A 21,001-nucleotide genomic window follows, 5' to 3' on the forward strand; every position below is an offset into this window, starting at 1 on the left:
GATGAAGAAGAAATCCCCCAAGCTGAAAGAGAGACATTTTTGTCAAAGAACAGCAAAATAACATGGTCCTTGTCACCATATGACAACCAGGGAAGGAAGGCAGCACAAAATGTCATAAGGATGACCTCAGGGCACACAAGACATGCAGTTGCCCATGCCATCACCTCAACATTCTACATGTTCATCACACCAGCCATCGAAAAAATTATCCTGGAGATTACAAATTTGGAGGGTTTCCGTAAATATGGAGACAACCGGAAAAGGATGGATGAGATTGACCTGCGTGCCTACACAGGGCTGCTAATCTTAGGGAGTGTGTTTAGGTCCCGAGGCGAGGCCACATGTCGTCTCTGGGATGCAGCGAGTGGAAGGGTGATTTTCAGTGCCACGATGCCACTGAAAGTCTTTCACACTTTCTCAAGAATGCTACGATTTGATGAGTCAAGACCTGCAAGACGTGTGAGAGACAAACTGGCGGCCGTAAGAGAGGTCTGGGAGAAGTGGGTGGAGCGTCTACCATACCTCTACAACCCTGGGCCTGAAGTAACTGTGGATGAGCAACTGGTTCCATCCATCTGTAATGTAAGTGATTGTCACTGTTCATTGTATTATGTACTGCTGTAATATCATTGATTTATGTGATTGTTTTCTGTGACACTGATACTAATTACTGATAGTAATCTCTTTTGTCAAATGGTCGCTGTCCTTTCCGACAGTATATGCCCAGCAAGCCAGCAAAGTATGGCATCAAGATATGGGTGGCCTGTGACACACAATCCAGCTACGTTTGGAAGATGCAAGCCTACACCGGGAGGCCGTTCAGAGGAGGCCCGGAGAAGAACCAGGGGATGCGGGTTGTGTTTGATGTGACAGATGGACTGAGGGGGCACAATGTCACGTGACAATTTCTTCACCTCTTATGAACTCAGCCAGCAGCTCCTGAAGAGGAATATTGCCATGGTTGGCACAGTTAGAAAGAACAAGCCTGAGCTCCCCCCTGCACTCCTCACAACAAGGGGGAGAGAGGCCTTCTCATTAAAGTTTTCCTTCACCCGCACCACCACTCTAGTTTCTTACCTCCCAAAGAGGAACAAGAACGTGGTCCTTCTGAACACAGTGCACAAAACGGCTGATATCAGTGATCGTGAGGTCAGGAAGCCAGCCATCATCCTGACTACAACCACAACAAAGAGGCGTGGACAACCTGGACAAGGTGATTGGAACTTACAGTTGCAGGATGATGACTGCCCGCTGGCCCCTGGTCATCTTCCATAACATCATTGATGTGTCCTCATACAATGCCTTCGTGATATGGAACAAGATCAACCCTACCTGGATGCCTGATAAGCAGAACAAGAGGAGGGTGTTCCTGGAGCAGCTGGGAAAGGCACTTGTAACCCCACACATTCAAAGACAGGAGCACCTGCCCCGCACAGCAGCTGTTCAGGGAGCTGAATCTTGTCCTGATCCACCTGAGGCTGCAGTTGGGGCAGGCAAGAAGAGGAGATGCCAATTCTGCCCCCCAAAACAAATAATATGTGAGGCACATGTGAGAAATACATCTGCAAAGTCCATGCACACACACTTGCATGCTGTCCTACATGTGCTAGTTAGAGTTGATTGATTTATGTTCTTCACGTTTTTGTTATGCATCTATTATCTTATTTTATTCTTATTTATTGTTGTTTACACACCTTGTGGGTGTGGGAAATGGTAAAAAAAAATGGAGAAGACTAGCATTTTGTAGTTGAATTCCTCATTGTACAGTATATAATAATATATCACTATGTTGCCAAAAATGTTACTTAGTTTCCCTTCAATAAAATGCATTCAAAACTACTTTCTGCACATTTCTTCTACTTTCTTAGGCTACACAAGTGCTATCTCTTGCTACAAAAAATATATGTTTACTCCTACGCAGTACATTTAGTAATAATAATAATAAACCTTTACTTTATTAAAGAATACAATTATGAAAAGGTGTGTTGTAAAAAAAACGAGTGGTGTCCACTGATTAAATGCAGTCTTTCTGCATTGTGAAGAGGGAAAACCCAGATATTCACAAAGTTTGTGACGAATGGCAGGTTGTTTCTTCATGCATAATAGATTTGGGGTTTAACATTCAATGAAGCTGCTTTATTTTAGGGGTTTAGTGAAGGCGGGTCATTTTTGATCCTTAGGACAACGGGAGTATACAGAATGTTAAGGCTACACAAGGGTTAAACTGTATTTACTTACATTGTTCATGATCAACAAGAACATAATTAGTATGGGATTGGATTCATGGTGCAAATTCAATGGACACTTAAATCGACAATAGAATTGTACATTTTAATTGTCTTATTCACAATACAATGATTAACATCAAGACTGAAAAACATTTTCCTCTTAAACCCACGTTTACATTTACAACATTGACTTCACACAACCAACACGAAATCAACCAGGTACGGTGTCCTATTTCAAACAAAACAGTCACACCCTCTCCACACATGGCATATACAGTAGACTATTAAAACAAAATACCAACTCCTATCTCTCTGAGGACAGATACATTTGCAATATGAGATAAATAAAAAAACAACGAAAATATCATAGGTGATTTTATATACTTCCAAGAGGTAAAAAAAAAATGAAAAAGTAATGGCCTTTTTACATATCGAATTCAAAAACACAATCAATTTACATGATACAATCAATATGAAATGGAATAGGGTATTAAAGTGCGCATAAATCTACAAATGTTTGTTTGAAATGATATTTTCCCATCAACACTGGTTCTAGTGTCGCCCCCTCCTAATCAAACAAGGACAGTTAAAGGCCAGACTAGCGTATCTACTATACACAATACTACCAAGCGTATTTACTAGTGGCATGTTCGTTGGCTGTAGGTGGGTGTAAGATAACCACTGTATAAGAAAATGTGGATATTCAACTTTATTTTTCATTTCCTTGTTGGCGTAGATGGCATCTTTTGGTAACACGTTCTCTAATAGTATCCTTATATCACGCTTACATGTACAGTTGAAGTCGGAAGTTTACATACACTTACGTTGGAGTCATTGAAACTCATTTTTCAACCACTCCACACATTTCTTGTTCACAAACTATAGTTTTGGCAAGTCAGTTTGGACATCTAATTCGTGCTTGACACAAGTAATTTTACAACAATTGTTTACAGACAGATTATTTCACTGTATCACAATTCCAGTGGGTCAGAAGTGTACATACACTAAGTTGACTGTGCCTTTAAACAGCTTGGAAAATTCCAGAAAATTATGTCATGGCTTTAGATGCTTCTGATAGGCTAATTGACATCATTGAGTCAATTAGAGATGTACCTGTGGACCTTCAAACCCAGTGCCTCTTTGCTTGACATCATGGGAAAATCAAAAGAAAATCAGCCAAGACCTCAGAAAAAAATTGTAGACCTCCACAAGTCTGGTTCATCCTTGGGAGCAAATTTCAAATGCCCGAAGGTACCACGTTCATCTGTACAAACAATAGTATGCAAGTATAAACACCATGGGACCATCCAGCAGATGTGTTCTGTCTCCTAGAGATGAATGTACTTTGGTGCGAAAAGTGCAAATCAACCTTGTGAAGATGCTGGAGGAAACAAAAGTATCTATATCCACAGTAAAATGAGTCCTATATTGACATAACCTGAAAGGCTGCTCATCATGAAAGAAGCCACTGCTCCAAAACCGAGATAAAAAAACTGCACATGGGGACAAAGATCATACTTTTTGGAGAAATGTCCTCTGGTCTGATGAAACAAAAATAGAACTGTTTGGCCATAATGACCATCGTTATGTTTGGAAGAAAAAGGGGGAGGCTTGCCAAAGAACACCACCCCAACCGTGAAGCACGGGGGTGGCAGCATTATGTTGTGGGGGTGCTTTGCTGCAGGAGGGACTGGTGCACTTCACAAAATAGATAGCATCATGAGGATGGAAAATTTGGTGGATATATTGAAGCAACATCTCAAGACATCAGTCAGGAAGTTAAAGCTTGGTCGCAAATGGGTCTTCCAAATGGACAATGACCCCAAGCATACTTCTGAAGTTGTGGCAAAATGGCTTAAGGACAACAAAGTCAAGGTATTGGAGTGGCCATTACAAAGCCATGACCTCAATCTTATAGAACATTTGTGGGCAGAACTGAAAAAGCATGTACAAGCAAGGAGGCCTACAAACCTGACTCAGTTACACCAGCGTTGTCAGGCGAAACGTTTGACCCAAGTGAAACAATTTAAAGGCAATGTTACCAAATACTAATTGAGTGTATGTAAACTTCTGACTCACTGGGAATGTGATGAAAGAAATAAAACCTGAAATAAATAAATCATTATCTCTACTATTATTCAGACATTTCACATTAAAATAAAGTGGTGATCCTAACTGACCTAAAAGAGGGAATTTTTACTAGGATTAAATGTCAGGAATTTTGAAAAACTGAGTATAAATGTATTCGGCTGATGTTTATGTAAACTTCCGACTTCAACTGTATATCACGCAACATAACTTTGTAAGGCAGAAAATGAACTCTGTTCCTATTTTTAGCTCTATATTTATCTGGTGTAAAAGGTAATGTGCCCTAACCATATAAGACCATGACAATAAATAGGAAACCACAAAGATTAGGAATGAAATGTACATTTGGAGGGAAGGTTTGAACCGTATATGCCTGGCCGCATATAGCCTGGCCGCTCAGACTAGAAGTAACATAGTAAACGGAAATGTGTTACTCTAAAAATGAAAGATGTGGGAGTATAATGCAAACATCTTGTGACCCAAAGGTTGCGTGTTTCAATCACATCACAGACAACTTTCACATTTGAGCTAATTAGTAACTTTGCAACTACAACAAAAAAAAAGGGTTCTTCGGCTGTCCCCATAGGAGAACCCTTTTTGGTTCCAGGTAGAACTCTTTTGAGTTCCATGTGGTAGAACCCTCTGTGAAAAGGGTTCTACCTGGAACCAAAAAAAGGTTTTCCAAAAGGGTTCTCCTAATAAATACATATCATACTAAAATGGAGGAACACAAGTGTACGTTTACTATGTTAAGTCAACCCTTGAAACAACGTTGAAATATTGGGATGGATAGGAATGAAACATACTGTACATTAACTATTGGCGACAGATAAGGTTGACACAAAGTATTGGAACTGTGACACCTTTACACATAGCCTGGTGCTCCAGTCTGTTTGTGCTTTAGTAAACTCCTCTGTGTGTGTTTGTTTATTTTCATGCCAAACATAAGGCATGACAATGACGGAAGCATTGGCTACAGCACAGTATAGCTACAGTATAGGACAAGGCTACTTTTACAGAGTGTAAAGACACAAATACTGGTTCTGTGACAAACTAGCTAACAAACAAACAAATTCTTTTAACCCTTCAATTCCCTCTGAGAACATTGGCTGGAAAACAAACTGCTGTGTGATGGAACTGAACTTGTAAAGCTGGGGTATTTTAAATCAAAATCCAATTTAATTTGCCACATGCTTTGTAAACAACACGTTTAGACTAACAGTGAAATGCTTACTTACGGGCCCTTCATAACAATGCAAAGAGAGAAAAAAGTAATAATACAAATAATAAATATACAGTATATATATCTATATTTATAAAGTGTAGCTAGACATATTTTCACAAAGGTTTCTTGAGTGTAGAAATGTGGATATACACTGGTGGGAGAGGAAACTGTAGGGTCAAAGTGCAATTTAGTTCTTGAGTCAAATAATTATGTCTAATGTTCTGTAAATACCTTTGTTAAGCATTCGACTGAAATCTTATTTTAACAGTCCTGATACATACAGTATTGTCCCTCACCTACAGTATATCCTCCAGTTTCTATACATATACGACTATATACAATATAACATATTTCAAACATCAAAACGTCCCTTACATTTTTGAACAGTCTGTACAAACATCAAATTATATTGAGAATACATTTCCGTGACCCTTGATGCTATTTTAGCTCACAACTAGAATGGATTTTTATTATCATTGTAAACATTGTGACTTTTTATGCAAATGCATACATACTGTATATACAAATAGAGCAGCATAACACGTGACCATATAAAAACATAACAGTTGTGTGCTATTTAGTTCTGGTGTTCCTTCATACCGTCTCTTCACGAGTCTCCTTTGGAACTTTCCTGTGAAATTGGAGAATTCCTTGCAATTCCTCATTTAAATAACATTTTATTTTCGAAAATGCAACTGTTTCCTGCAACCCTGAGTTTTCGAGAGGGTGCCTCCCTTTGAAAACTTTAATAAAAAAGTAGTTTGCTGCAATTACAGTGCCTTCAGAAAGTATTCATACCCTTTGACCTTTTCCACACTTTGTTGTGTTACAACCTGAATTTAAAACGGATTAAATGTAGATGTTTTATTTTGTCACTGGCGTACACACAATACCCCATAACATCAAAGTGGATTTATGTATTTAGAATTGTTTACAAATTACTGGTAGATGGGTAAAAAAAAAGAAGCACACATTGAATATCCCTATGAGCATGGTGAAGCTATTAATTACACTTTATATGGTGTATCCATGCACCCAGTCACTACAAAGATACAGGCGCCCTTCCTAACTCAGTTGCCGGATAAGAAGAAAAATGCTCAGGGATTTCACCTTGAGGCCAATGGTGACTTTAAAACAGTTAGAGATTAATGGCTGTGATAGGAGAAAACTGAGGATGGATCAACAACATTGTAGTTACTCCAAAATACTAACCTAATTGACAGAGTGAAAAGAAGGAATCCTTTACAGAATAAACAATATTCCAAAACATGCTTTCCTGTTTGCAACAAGGCACTCAAGTAATACTGCAAAAAAATAAATTCACTTTCTGTCCTAAATACAAAGTGTTATGTTTGGGGCAAATCCAACACAACACATCAATGAGTACCGCTCTCCATATTTTCAAGCATACTGGTGGCTGCATCATGTTATGGGTATGCTTGTAATCATTAAGGACTGGGGAGTTTTTCAGGATATAAAAGAAATGGAATAGAGCTAAGCACAGGCAAAGTCTGAGAGGTAAACCTGGTTCAGTCTGCTTTCCACCAGACACAGAGATTAATTCACCTTTCAGCAGGACAATAACCCAAAACACAAGGTCAAATCTGAACTGGAATTGCTTACCAAGACAATGAATGTTCCTGGGTGGCCGAGTTACAGTTTTGACTTAAATCTGCTTGAAAATCCATGGCAAGACATGAAAATGGTTGTGTTGCAACGATCAACAATACATTTGACAGAGCTTGAATCATTTTTAAAAGAATAATTGGCAAATATTGTACAATCCAGGTCTGCAAAGCCCTTAAGAGAAAGCTCCGGAAAGACTCACAGCTGTAATCGCTGTAAATTACGTATTTCATTTTCAATAAATCAGCAAAAATGTCTAAAAACTTGTTTTCAATTTGTCAATAAGGGGTACATTGTGTAGATGGGTAAGATTTTGTATTTATCTAATCCATTTTACATTTTGGCTGTAACACAACAAAATGTGGAATCAGTCAAGGGATATGAATACTTTCGGAAGGTAGTGCACAGTATATAAAAGCTTATTTTTTTTAAAATCCTCTCTCCCACTCCATTGATATGTTTCGGTTACTTTTGTGGCATTATATATTGTGAAACAGAATATTATCATTGAAGAATATAATCATCAGCACATCATGGAAACAACATAACCTTCCATAGTCATTACACTATTGAATATCAGGATAGTATCTTTTAAATAGCAAAAATAAAAAAAACTGTACAAAAAGTTGATAATCATGGAGAAAAGTCTTCCATTGGCCTTCCTCCATATAAATCAACACTAGAAGCCAGCACACCTCTGAAACTACAGTACACACTAGCTCAAAGTGATGCACTAGAATGGTGGGTTTGGAGTACCTGAGTTTGATTCCCTTTTACATCAAAGTGGGTTAGGTTTTCTGAATTGACATCCATATTTCAAACCAATCGAAATGTAGTGAGATCTCCCCAACCATGCGGGCAGAGGCAACTGCAGCCAGGCATTTCCTCGTATCACTAGGAGTTCCTAATGTAACAGATGTAAGCTAGTGAGCTGTATGCTAACTTATCCATCCGCTAAACATCAGCTATCATGCTCCTGCCAGAATGAGGACCTACATATGCTGTTAGACACCTTCAACCACAGGACCTGTGGACCATCATCGCTGTAGGTTTCAGACAGACACATTAGCCTACTGTCCAGCCACAGACCATTCACGATCCACAAGTTTTAGAATAGCTTTAGAATGTGAAAAAGCGAAAAATCTGCAAGTTGGTTTTCATCAAATATAAAGTACCTGCTGCAACTCATTGAAGTCAGTGAAATAAAACAAAACAAATATGAATTATTGTCCGTATGGCAGGTGGAAATAGTCTCAGAAAGAGCGGCGGTGTTTGCTACAGTACAGAAGGTGATTGTCTGTGTTGGTGGCTCACCTCAAACACTGAGGTACCCTTTTAGCCTTGAGCCTTTGTCCTCCTTATCCACCCACTAAAATTCTGGCTCGATTCACAGGAGAAAAACTGGCAGTGTCGACGAAAGGCAGCCATCCTCCTACTGTGTAACATCCTGAGAATAATGACTGGTGCTACGTTCCATGACTCATTCATCTACAGTGATCGTCCTCACAACGGAGAGGCTATTGACATGACTGTCTTTCACTAGAGGTCACATGAACGTCACATAACGGTCTCCCGCTCCTCCTCCACCACAGGCGAGGGTTTCTCCTCCTCAACAGAATGCGGTGGCGTGTTATTGGATAGCTGCTCCTCCTCTGGAATGTGTAACTCCTGTCCCGAGGAAGGGATAGAGTGCTCGGAGACGGAACCGTTCTTCACATACCCCGGGAGGTTCCGGTGCCCGTTTACGGTGACTGGGGCCCCAAGGCGCGTGGTGAGATGGAGGGCCAGGGGCCCCCGGGCAGTGACGTTGGTTACACTGGTGTGAGACACCATAGGTCCATAACTATACGTGTTACTGCCACTACGGGCTTTCCGTTTAAAGTCCAGCGCTAGTGTCCTCCTGCTCCAGGTTTTCTTAATTTCTGCCTGGACCTAAAGGAAGATGGATAGAAATAAGATTGTCACTAAGTACATCTAAACCGACAGTGGAATTTAATCAGGAACGTGCACAGATATGTGTCTACCTGTGGCCGAGCATTTCCCCCTTTGCTCTCCCAGTAGTCAAGTACTCTTTTGGGTGGTGGTCTAACGTTTTTTAAATACAGTTTTAGTCGTCGTTGTTCTGAACCCACTGCCCCCAAGTCGTCGAGACGCCGTCAAGTTCGGCACCCCACCACCCCCTATCCGTTGGTCTGTCCTGTACGGAGCTCACGTGTGCCCGGTATCCAAACATGCATGGCTTGTGATGCAGGTCACCGGTTGAGTGTGTGTGTTGTAGTAAGCTACCTAGTTTAAATATAAACAGTACTGCATAACATTTGATTAACCCTTGATTTACATCATCAATATCTGTCTGGTTGGCAGCAGCCCTTCACAATGTATTTCCTTATAGAATCATAGCCGCGGGAAGGGTGCTGGTGTTGCAGCACCCCTGATAAATTGAAATAAATTTGCCAAAGTTATAGAATTACTGCTGTCTGTTCAGAAATTAATTAACTACTTGTCAATAGCCTACTTCACCATGAGTAGGCCTATAAGTTAGCCACAGAGGAACAAAACATTGCCTAGCTGTGGATTGTGTGTAGCCCTATAACAAGGCAGTCGGGAACACACGGAAAATCTGTCAGTGAACAGCATGCAGTCAACACAGGCCTTTCGCAATATTTCAAATACAATCGTGGGAAAACACAGGTTGGAAAGCAAATGGCCCCTGCTGAAAAGAGAAGAGCAATCTTTCAACTTCCAAATGGGCCTATTGAGTGAACATTGTTTACAAGAGACGTCATTGGGCGAGTCAGTGAAACTGGAAACTTTTCTTAAGACTAATTTCCTCCTCATATTGTACCATAATGTGAGTCTCCACACACCTAGGCCTCTCAGTTAGTCACTGTCAAAGTAGCTTGTCATTTTGATCATTTGTGCGGTATTAAACATAATTCTGATAAAGTCTCCACAGTCATGTAAAATGATGTGGAATTGCAGAAAATGCGTTTATAAAAAAGGCACAAACTGTTTTCTGACCCTCGGCTACTAAAAATGTTCCCCATATGTGCAACTTCTGTGTGCACCTCTACTCTAGGCTACTTCTCTATGCCACTACGCAAATGCAATGATATGCATGCAATGCTTTATTATAGCCGCAATGTATTTTTGTTTTAATGCGTTCCGGTACCTCAGAGCTCCCTAGGTGACCCCCCTCTCTCGCTCACTTTTTGTTCCTCCCAAATTAACAAATGAAGCACTGAACACAGGTAGGCTAGACTCCAGTTAACCACCATAAACTAAAATAACAATGAACATTAGGCTATATTATGAAGTTATTATTTAAGCGCATTGAAGATATAAATCACAATCAGTAAAACATTTTTTTTAGCAGATTTACATCAATAATCAGCTGATCGCCCTCTATTCCCAATGTCATGCCTTCAAGAGGCACTGTCACTAACTTGCTTACAATGTGTGATGAGTAAGTGTGTTGCATAAGTAAATAGTCCTTTTTCATTTTGAGAACATGCCCCCTGAAAGGTCTGTGCACATCCCTGCATACAATAATTCAGCCTGAGGTTCTGTGTGCATACTGTGTGCATCCTGTGACTGCAATTAATCACGAGCATAATATTATATATCAGGATTACATAGCGTCTTAAATAATATACTATAATCTATTAGGATTTCCTTGAAGACATTTTCACAGATAAATCTTAATCAAATTGTTCAACGTTGTCCTTACCTCCCCGTTGCAGAAACAATATATAATTGCCACAAAGAATCCCTGAAAAGAAGATAAACCATTATTACAAGTTTGCGTATGACTCAAAGTACACAGGTTGACCTGAGCATCTATCCAGATCACTTTAGACGAATGTCATGCAATCTCAATTGACAGTTCAAGTCACTGACACCAGCTGCCTACTCAGAAAACACTGAGCTGCGCAGCTCTCTCTAATTTTACTCATAAAAGTTTCATCACAACTCAAGACTTAATTATGTGTCGCACACCACTACAGCATATGAAGTGCCCCATAGTGGACTTTGGCCGATTGATATATCTCCTTTTTACAGTACTGCAGCAGCTCATCATTTCAGATCCATTGCTGGCTGCCTGTGACATGCAGTAAAACATAATTTGGTTGTTCGTTCATTCATCCATGCGGTTCGAGACCAGTCAGTACCTGGAATGAATTGAAGAGCATCTCGTAGTGCATCTGTATCTGCCAGGGGACTCCAGTTACCTCAGTATAAGGCATGGCCATGAACACGATGTAGTGAACGCCAAACAGTGGCATCAGGACCAAAGTAGACTTTAACAGTTTCCTGTGGAGGGAATGAATAATAGCAGTGATTCATTTTTACATTTACTGTGTGTGACAGTTGTCACGGGGAGATAAAATGTTATATCATAATAGATATGTTCACTGTATTATTCATTTTTACCGACATGACTGCCCCACTTGGCACACTACGACATTTCAACGTGGATATTTGGGTAATATTTTGTTGAGACGTTGATCAAATGAGACGTCAACCTTTATTCGCCCACTCAAAAAGACTTCCAGCAGTTTGTTGAATTACCATGTTATCACTATGGTTTTCAACCTTGTAAATGCATAAACAAATTCCAAAGGAAAAATCTATGTAAGATTTTTGGTTTAGTTGTCATCTACATATTTTATCGTTGAGCTTTCAACCATTTCAAAACAACACTGTTCAGATATGTTGTATTTATACAACTTAATTAATCAATGTGCATCCTCTAATAGCACAACCAAATGACCTGGAATGCAGCTGAGATAACATTAAAAGTACAGTGCTCAGTGATCAATGCTGTTCGAGATTCTGCACGGATTATTATAGCAATTGTGAATATCTCCACAGACCTGTAACCGTTGCATGCTATCTTGAACATACACACTTTCTATGATTACATAAGTAGACTTATATAGTGACAGTAACCTCAAAATATGGCCATGGATGTGTTAGTCATTTTAAAATGTAATAAATCTATTAGTTTCTAAGAATATTTTTAACAGTATTACAAAAGTAGTATTGAACTGTGTTTGGTTGGCAACTCAACCAAACGTCAACATTTAAAGGAGATGTATCTAAATGATTGGCTAGTTTCATCTGAGCCACTGGCGTAATCTTGTTCTTGAACTTTTATTTGTGGTTCAGTTGGAACTGTTTACATTTTTTCATTGTTGACACGTTAATAGGCTATTTATATCTCCTTGGGGTCAATTTCACACCATATGTATTGAATTCAAAATAAAATAAATTGTGAACATGAAAATAAAGTTGAGAATGTAAACGTATTTTTGAGGACGGGTTAAATAATGGATGTTGAAGTCAAGAACCAAACAATTGAAAGCAAAATGTACAGAATTTGAAATAAAAATTCATAAAAAATGCTATAATGTGATTTTCTGGATTTTTTTTCTCATTTTGTCTGTCATAGTTGAAGTGTACCTATGATGAAAATTACAGGCCTCTCTCATCTTTTTAAGTGGGGGAATTTGCACAATTGGTGGCTGACTAAATACTTTTTTGCCCCACAGTATGGCGTGAAATTGACCCCATACATCTCTATCAACCAAAAATCTAAGATAAAGTATATGACAAAATCAAATTAAACTTGTTTTAAAGTTAATTTAAAGTTTGATTTTATATTATTTAGTCCAATTCATTAACTTTGATATTTGGTTGAGATGGAGACGTAAATCTGACATATTTTAAATTTGTAGACAAACTGGAATTAAAGCCAGACTAAGTCAGTGGCACAGATGGAACCATAGAAGCAGAGGACACAGTACATTTCCTTCAAATGTTGATATTTGGTTGCGTTGACAACCAATATCCAGTTCGTCTTCAAATGAATAATTTATATGTTGGATTCACTTCTCCATCTCAACCAAAGATCAAAGTTAAAGAATATGACTAAATCAAATCAAAGAAAACTTAAAATGCACTTTAAATAAAGTTTGATTTGATTTACTGTAGTCCTATTCTTTATCTTTGACTTTTGGTTGAGATTAAGATGTGCATCCAACATATTCATTAAAAACTTGTATATTACATTTGAAATCAACCAAAGCTTGAAACCCTAGGGGCTCCATTTGAACAAACCTAACGCAATGATGAATCTTAGCGCTGGAGGTAGCGCTATAGCTTCAGGGGTGTGTCAGAAATAGTTTAGCTAATTTCACAACAGGAATTAGGGGTGCAGTAGCTGGCGGTGGCGCGAAAAAGCTGGGATTTGATGAATAAACAAGTTGTGGCTGTGTCGGGGCTTAACACCATACTAGCCAATCAGAACGTGGTCCATGGCTTAATATGTGGAGGCTTGTGTACTTGTGTATTTACGGTCTTTTATGTATTGTGTCGTCATTAACTCCAAATAGAATATTAGTCTGCTATAGCCTAGTTTGTTAAATAGCCTGCCTCATATTTGCTAAATATGTTGAACATGTTTGCAGTCCACATTTTTCTAATTGCATTGCTTCAATATTAGAATACATTGTTAAACATAGACTATAGCATTCACACTGATATAGGGGCTAGGCCTACTGTAAATTGCGGTCTGGACATGCCAAACGTAGTTAATAAGCTCAATTCAATTCAATAAGCTATTGATAATGCCTAAAAATACAGTTTATAATTATAATCAAATCCTAATAATAATGAAACAACAACCTGTCTTAAATAGGCAATGCCTGTAACTGTATTTAGACATCATAATTGCTTATACTGGGCATATACAAAAAACAAGGCAACTTAGAATATGGATGGTTTTACGCACATGCAAACATTTCACAGGAGCTGGACAAATATCCAATATAAAAGAGAAAGTGGGAATGCCCACTCACCAGTATACCTGCTCCCAAATGTAATGTTTTATAAACACCATGGAACCATTTTACAAATCATATTTGCATTTCTCTAGAAATAGACAATAGAGTTCTTTAACATAAACACATGGACGGTTAATCTTTCTAATTAGTTTGGTCTTTAACCAAATTAAAACGAAAAACAATTAATCTTTTTTTTTTTTAATAACAATATTTCTGATTTAATTTTTTTTTTTTTTACCCCTTTTTCTCCCCAATTTCATGGTATCCAATTGTTGTAGTAGCTACTATCTTGTCTCATCGCTACAACTCCCGTACGGGCTCGGGAGAGACGAAGGTTGAAAGTCATGCGTCCTCCAATACACAACCCAACCTAGCCGCACTGCTTCTTAACACAGCGCGCATCCAACCCGGAAACCAGCCGCACCAATGTGTCAGAGGAAACACCGTGCGCCTGGCAACCTTGTTTAGCGCGCACTGCGCCCAGCCCGCCACAGGAGTCAGCGTTTGATGCAAATTTTGCCAATGAAAAACAAATTAATTAATAATAATCAATATCAGTGTGTTTCGTGATGAATGAGCCATCTGATTCAATGAATGATGAGTTTGCATTTTTCCACAAAATGTAATTTAAGGTGCTCCAAAGATTTTTACTATCATTCTTGATATAATTTATATTTGTTTCATAGTGTAGTTTCTTCTTTTTATTCAGTTTAGTCACGTGATTTCTCAGTTTGAAGTATGTTTGCCAATCGGTTGTGCAGCTAGACTTATTTGCCATTCCTTTTGCCTCATCCTTCTCAAACATACAATTTTTCAATTCCTCATTATGCTTATTAGTAACGAGAATAAAACTATTTCACACGTGTCAAGTGCAGCGTCTGGGTTGCTCCTTTTTTACAGACCAACAAGTATTATTTATGTCAACAACATAGGAATCATTACAAAACATTATGTACAACCTCTTATACACTATATTAGGCCCAGCCTTTGGAACTAGATATGGCTACTATATACATACTATAACATCCCTACAGCCGATGGATTTGGATACTGCTCTAAAGCTAATTTCTGCAGCATTAGTAAAGATGTGATCAATACATGTTGACGATTTAATTCCTGTGCTGTTTGTAACAACCCTGGTAGGTTGACTGATAAGAAGCTTTTTCTTGAGTGGGCAGCTTGATGAAAGCCAGTCGATATTTAAATCACCCAGATAATATACCTCTATGTGGATATCACATACATTATCAAGCATTTCACACGTTATCCAGATACTGACTGTTAGCACTTGGTGGTCTATAGCAGCTTCCCACAAGAATAGGCTTTAGGTGAGGAATATGAACCTGTAGCCAGTGCTAACAGTGCTAACAGTATAGCACTGGTTCATAGGCAAATGATTGCTGTGTACAATAGCTGTAGAATCAGTAGGAATTCGAGGCAGTTAAAGGGATATACAATGCATTCGGGAAAGTATTCAGACCCCTCGCCCTTTTCCACATTTTGTTACGTTACAGCCTTTTTCTAAAATGGTTAAACAAAAACATTTATCAATGTACACACAAGACCCCATAATGTCAAAGCAAAACCTGTTTTTAGAATTATTTTCAAATGTATGAAACCCCCCCAGAAATAGCACATTTAAGTAAATTTTCAGACCCTTTACTCAGTACTTTGCTGACACGACAAGCTTGGCATGCCTGTATTTCGGGAGTTTCTCCCATTATTCTCTGCAGATCCTCTCAAGCTTTATCAGGTTGGATGGGGAGCGTCGCTGCACAGCTATTTTCAGGTCTCCTCAGAGATGTTTGGTCGGGTTCAAGTCTGTGCTCTGGCTGGGCCACTCCAGGACATTCAGAGACTTGTTATGAAGCAACTCCTGCGTTGTCTTGGCTGTGTCCTGAGGGTTGTTGTCATGTTGGAAGGTGAACCTTCACCCCAGTCTGAGGTCCTGAGCACTCTGGTGCAGGTTTCCATCAAGGATCTCTCTGTACTTTGCTCCATTCATCTTTCCCTCGATCCGGACTAGGCCACTCTAACTAAAATGCCTGATTGGGAGAGTGCTGCAGAAATGGTTGTCCTTCTGGAAGTGTCGCCCATCTCTATAGAGGAACTTTGGAGCTCTGTCAGGGTGACCATCCGGTTCTTGGTCACCTCACTGATCAAGGCCCTTCACCCCAGATTGCTCAGTTTGGCCGGGCGGCCAGCTCTAGGTAGTGTCTTGGTGGTTCCAAGCTAAGTCTTGGTGGTTCCAAACTTCTTCCATTTAAGAATGATGGAGGCCACAGTGTTCTTGGGGACCTTCAATGTTGCAGACATTTTTTGGTTCCCTTCCCCAGATCTGTGCCTTGACACAATCCTGTCTCTGACATCTACGGACAACTACTTCAAACTCATGGCTTGGTTTCTGCTCTGACAACTGTGGAACCTTATATAGACAGGTATGTGCCTTTCCAAATCATGTTCAATCAATTGAATTTACTACAGGTGGACTCCAATCAAGTTGTAGAAACATCTCTAGGATGATCAACGGAAACCGGATTCCCCTAGAGCTACATTTGTTTTATATTTGTAATACATTTGCAAAAACTTAGAGAAACCTGATTTCAGGTCGTGATGATGGGTATTGTGTGTAGGTTGATGAGGGCAAAAAAACGATTGTATACATTTTGAAAGAAGGCTGTAACGTAACAAAATGGGTCTGAATACTTTCCGAATGCACTGTACACATTAGGTTACTTACATTGTGTCTACCAACGCCCCTGGGATAATGTACATTTGCTGAAGCATTATGAAAATTCAGCAACACAATGGTAGGGGTTAACTGAGCTGGGCCTGGGCAGACATGTCATGATAAAGCAGTCAGGGAGGGAACAGTCAGAGCATGGCTTCTTACCTGTACTGCTGTCTAGTGTCACATCTGCCAGCATTTGTCTCTCGAAGTTTAGTGGCCAGAACTCGGATTATATTCAGGAACAGCATAAAATTCACCTTTGATAACAGACACAATGACACAATGTAGCACACCAAAGCCCAATATTTCAACTACTAACTCTCTCAGAAAGCCAATAGTGGTAATAGTGCTCAGTAATTGTGATAGTTAAACCTGTCAATTGAAAATGTTAAATGCCATTATGCCAATTAACATTTTCAATTGACATGTTTACTTACCACTATTGCTGTTAGAATGGGCACTTGTACAATCCACTTCAGATTGCCTGCACTTAGGTCCCAGCACCTGTAAGTGATAAACAGGGGATTTATGAAAAACAAATATAGATACGCATGATTTATTCGCTTTCAGGAACTCATCGATTTCGGTATATCCTAGTGTAACAACAACACATGGGGAAGTTGGCAACCCTTACAGACTGGTCCTAGGCTCCAAAGTCTTGGCTGGAATTCAATCCAACCTGCCATAGCAATGTTTTACGCATGGTCCTTGTGTACAAGCTACTGCCTGCACGCACACAATTCTTATTCTGAAAACGGTCAGAATCTACCTTTGAGTGGAGTCACGCGATAGGCTCATAGTAGAATGTTTCTACAGTACTCAAAGTAATTCTGTGATTTTATCTAACCATGTGGAAATAGTTACTACCGTGTAAATACTGCAATGTGGGTTTTGATTAAATTGAAGACACTCTGCCTTTAAACATTCTATGAACCTAAGGGGATTCTTGAACACGTTCTAAGTTTCTGTCTCACATTCCCATGAAAGATTCTGGCAAATGCACAGTACTGTGTGTTCAGAGCCAACATCAATGATGACAAATTGAGATTACAGCGCAATACTTACTCGGTGTCTGCCAAGGTGGCTCTCACACTTGCCCACACTGTCACAAACATAGCTGGGACCCCTGCAAATCAACAACAAACATCAAGATAGATCTCAAAACAACAACTTATTGGTGACAGGGGGGAAGTATTGAGTAGCTTGGATGAATAAGGTGCCCAGAGTAAACTGCCTGCTACTCTGTCCCAGATGCTAATATATGCATATTATTAGTAGTATTGGATAGAAAACACTGATGTTTCTAAAACTGTTTGAATGATGTCTGTGAGTATAACAGAACTCATATGGCAGGTGAAAATCTGAGACAAATCCAACCAGGAAGTGGGAAATCTGAGGTTTGTAGTTTCATTTAAGTGATTGCCTATCCAATATGCTGTGTCTATGGGGCCAGAATGCACTTCCCAAGGCTTCCAGCAGATGTCAACAGTCTTTAGAAAGTTGTTTGAGGATTCTATTGTGGAAGGGTGTCAAATAAGAGCTGTTTCAACAAATGTACGAGGCTGAGGCCAATCAGTTGTTTACAGCACGATCACGCGGGCGCGCCGTTCCTTCTTTTTCCTCTGTAATGAATACACTATTGTCCGGTTGGAATATTATTGTAGATTTATTATAAAAAATACCCTAATGATTGATTGTAAACATCGTTTGACATGTTTCTACAAACTGTAATGGAACTCTTGACTTTTCGTCTGGATTTTGCGCACGCGCATTGTGCCTTTGGAATAGTGAACTAAACGGAGGTATTTGGACATAAATATGGATGTAATCGAAGAAAACAAACATTTATTGTGGAAGTGGGAGTCCTGGGAGTGCATTCCGACGAAGATCAAAAGGTAAGTGAAGATTTATAATGCTATTTATGACTTTTGTTGACTCCACAACTTGGCAGGTATGGCTTATTTTTGTGGCCGAACACTGTTCTCAGATTATTGAATATTGTGCTTTTGCCGTGAAGCTTTTTTGAAATCTGACACAGCGGTTGCATTAAGAACAAGTTTTTAACAAGTTTTATCTATGTAAAACATGTATCTTTCAAAGTTTATGATGAGTATTTCTGTTATTTGATGTGGCTCTCTGCAATTTCTCCGGATGTTTTTGGATATAAATATGAACTTGATCGAAAAAAAACATACATGTATTGTGTAACATTGAGTCCTGGGAGTGTCATCTGATGAAGATCGTCAAAGGTTAGTGATTCATTTTATCTATATTTCTGCTTTTTGTGACATCTCTCTTTGGTTGGAAAATGGCTGAATGCTTTCTGTGACTAGTTGCTGACCAAACATAATGACATGTTCTGCTTTCGCCGAAAAGCCTTTTTGAAATCGGACACTTTGGTTGGATTAACGAGAAGTGTATCTTTAAAATGATGGAAAATACTTGTCTGGTTCAGGAATTTTTATTATGAGATTTCTGTTGTTTTTAATTTGGCGCCCTGCACTTTCACTGGCTGTTGGCGAGGTGGGACTCTAGCGTCCCGAACGATCCCAGAGAGGTTAACAGCTGAGACCCCTGCAAAACAGATTATAGTGATCTATAAAATCACACAAATAATGATTAAACACAAAATACAGCAATTTCCTTCCAATTCTTATAGTGGGTTCAAGTCCAAATTTGCCTTGTAATATACTGTTAATATAGCGAGGCAATTGGGCGACACAGCATCCACATTGTATGCGCTGTGCTTACATAACCGTTACGCACAGTGTGTACAATGCAGGAGCCGTATAGCCTAGCTCTCTGAACTATTTTTGAGTTCTGCGGATAACAGTATTCACACCATATATGTGAAAACATTGAATAGTTAATAATGATCAAACAAAATTCAGCTGTCCGTGAAATATTATACAAAACATTATGACATAGGAAATGCTTTTCAAATGAATTGATTAATACAGTTGAAGTCGGAAGTTTACATACACTTAGGTTGGAGTCATTAACACTAATTTTTCAATCACTCCTCAAATTTCTTGTTAACAAACTATAGTTTTGGCAAGTTGGTTAGGACATCTACTTTGTTTATGACACAAGTAATTTTTCCAACAATTGTTTACAGACAGATTATTTCACTGTATCACAATTCCAGTGGATCAGAAGTTTACATACACTAAGTTGACTGTGCCTTTAAACAGCTTGGAAAATTCCAGAAAATTATGTCATGGCTTTAGAAGCTTCTGACAGGCTAATTGACATAATTAGAGACAATTGGAGCTGTACCTGTGGATGTATTTCAAGGCCTACCTTCAAACTCAGTGCCTCTTTGCTTGACATCATGGGAAAATCAAAAGAAAATCAGCCAAGACCACCACAAGTGTGGTTCATCCTTGGGAGCAATTTCCAAATACTTGAAGGTACCATGTTCATCTGTACAAACAATAGTACGCAAGTATAAACACCATGGGACCACGCAGCCGTCATACCGCTCAGGAAGGAGACACGTTCGGTCTCCTAGAGATGAACGTACTGTGGTCCGAAAAGTGCAAAACAATCCCAGAACAACAGCAAAGGACCTTGTGAAGATGCTGGAGGAAACAGGTACAAAAGTATCTATATCCACAGTAAAATGAGTCCTAAATCGACATAACCTGAAAGGCCGCTCAGCAAGGAAGAAGCCACTGCTCCAAAACCGCTATAAAAGAAACAGACTATGGTTTGCAACTGCACATGGGGACAAAGATCATACTTTTTGGAGAAATGTCCTCTGGTTAGATGAAACAAAAATATAACTGTTTGGCCATAATGACCATCGTTATGTTTGGAGGAAAAATGGGGACGTTTGCAAGCTGAAGAACACCATCCCAACCGTGAAGCACAGGGGTGGTAGCATCATGTTGTGGGGGTGCTTTGCTGCAGGAGGGACTGGTGCACTTCACACCGGACCCGGGAGCGTAATCATCAACTGACACTAATTAGCATAACACAACGGACATAAATATTACTAGAAAATATTAATATTCATGAAATCACAAGTGAAATATATTGAAACACAGCTTAGCCTTTTGTTAATCACCCTGTCATCTCAGATTTTGAAAATATGCTTTACAGCCAAAGCAAGACAAGCATTTGTGTAGGTTTATCGATAGCCTAGCGTAGCATTATGCCTAGCTAGCAGCAAGCAACCTGGTCACGAAAATCAGAAAAGCAATCAAATTAAATAGTTTACCTTTGATGAGCTTCGGATGTTCTCACTCAC

The 21,001-nt window shown here is 39.2% G+C and overlaps 1 protein-coding gene across 1 annotated transcript in view; it reads right to left on the reverse strand.

Moving 5' to 3' along the window:
• Positions 1 to 2,317: 2,317 nt before the first annotated feature.
• The window catches only part of pth1r (parathyroid hormone 1 receptor), an 88,347-nt gene continuing 69,663 nt past the window's right edge, over positions 2,318 to 21,001 (reverse strand). Inside the window, exons 8-13 of the mRNA XM_035788397.2 lie at positions 17,812 to 17,872; positions 17,184 to 17,250; positions 16,909 to 17,003; positions 11,340 to 11,481; positions 10,898 to 10,939; positions 2,318 to 9,099 (exon numbers count right to left, since the gene is read on the reverse strand). Of these exons, the coding sequence (XP_035644290.1) occupies positions 8,725 to 9,099; positions 10,898 to 10,939; positions 11,340 to 11,481; positions 16,909 to 17,003; positions 17,184 to 17,250; positions 17,812 to 17,872 (782 nt within the window). The 3' untranslated portion in view covers positions 2,318 to 8,724. The remainder of the gene's footprint in view (positions 9,100 to 10,897; positions 10,940 to 11,339; positions 11,482 to 16,908; positions 17,004 to 17,183; positions 17,251 to 17,811; positions 17,873 to 21,001) is intronic.

Source organism: Oncorhynchus keta, chromosome 15 (assembly GCF_023373465.1).
Source record: "Oncorhynchus keta strain PuntledgeMale-10-30-2019 chromosome 15, Oket_V2, whole genome shotgun sequence".
Taxonomy (NCBI): Eukaryota; Metazoa; Chordata; class Actinopteri; order Salmoniformes; family Salmonidae; genus Oncorhynchus; species Oncorhynchus keta.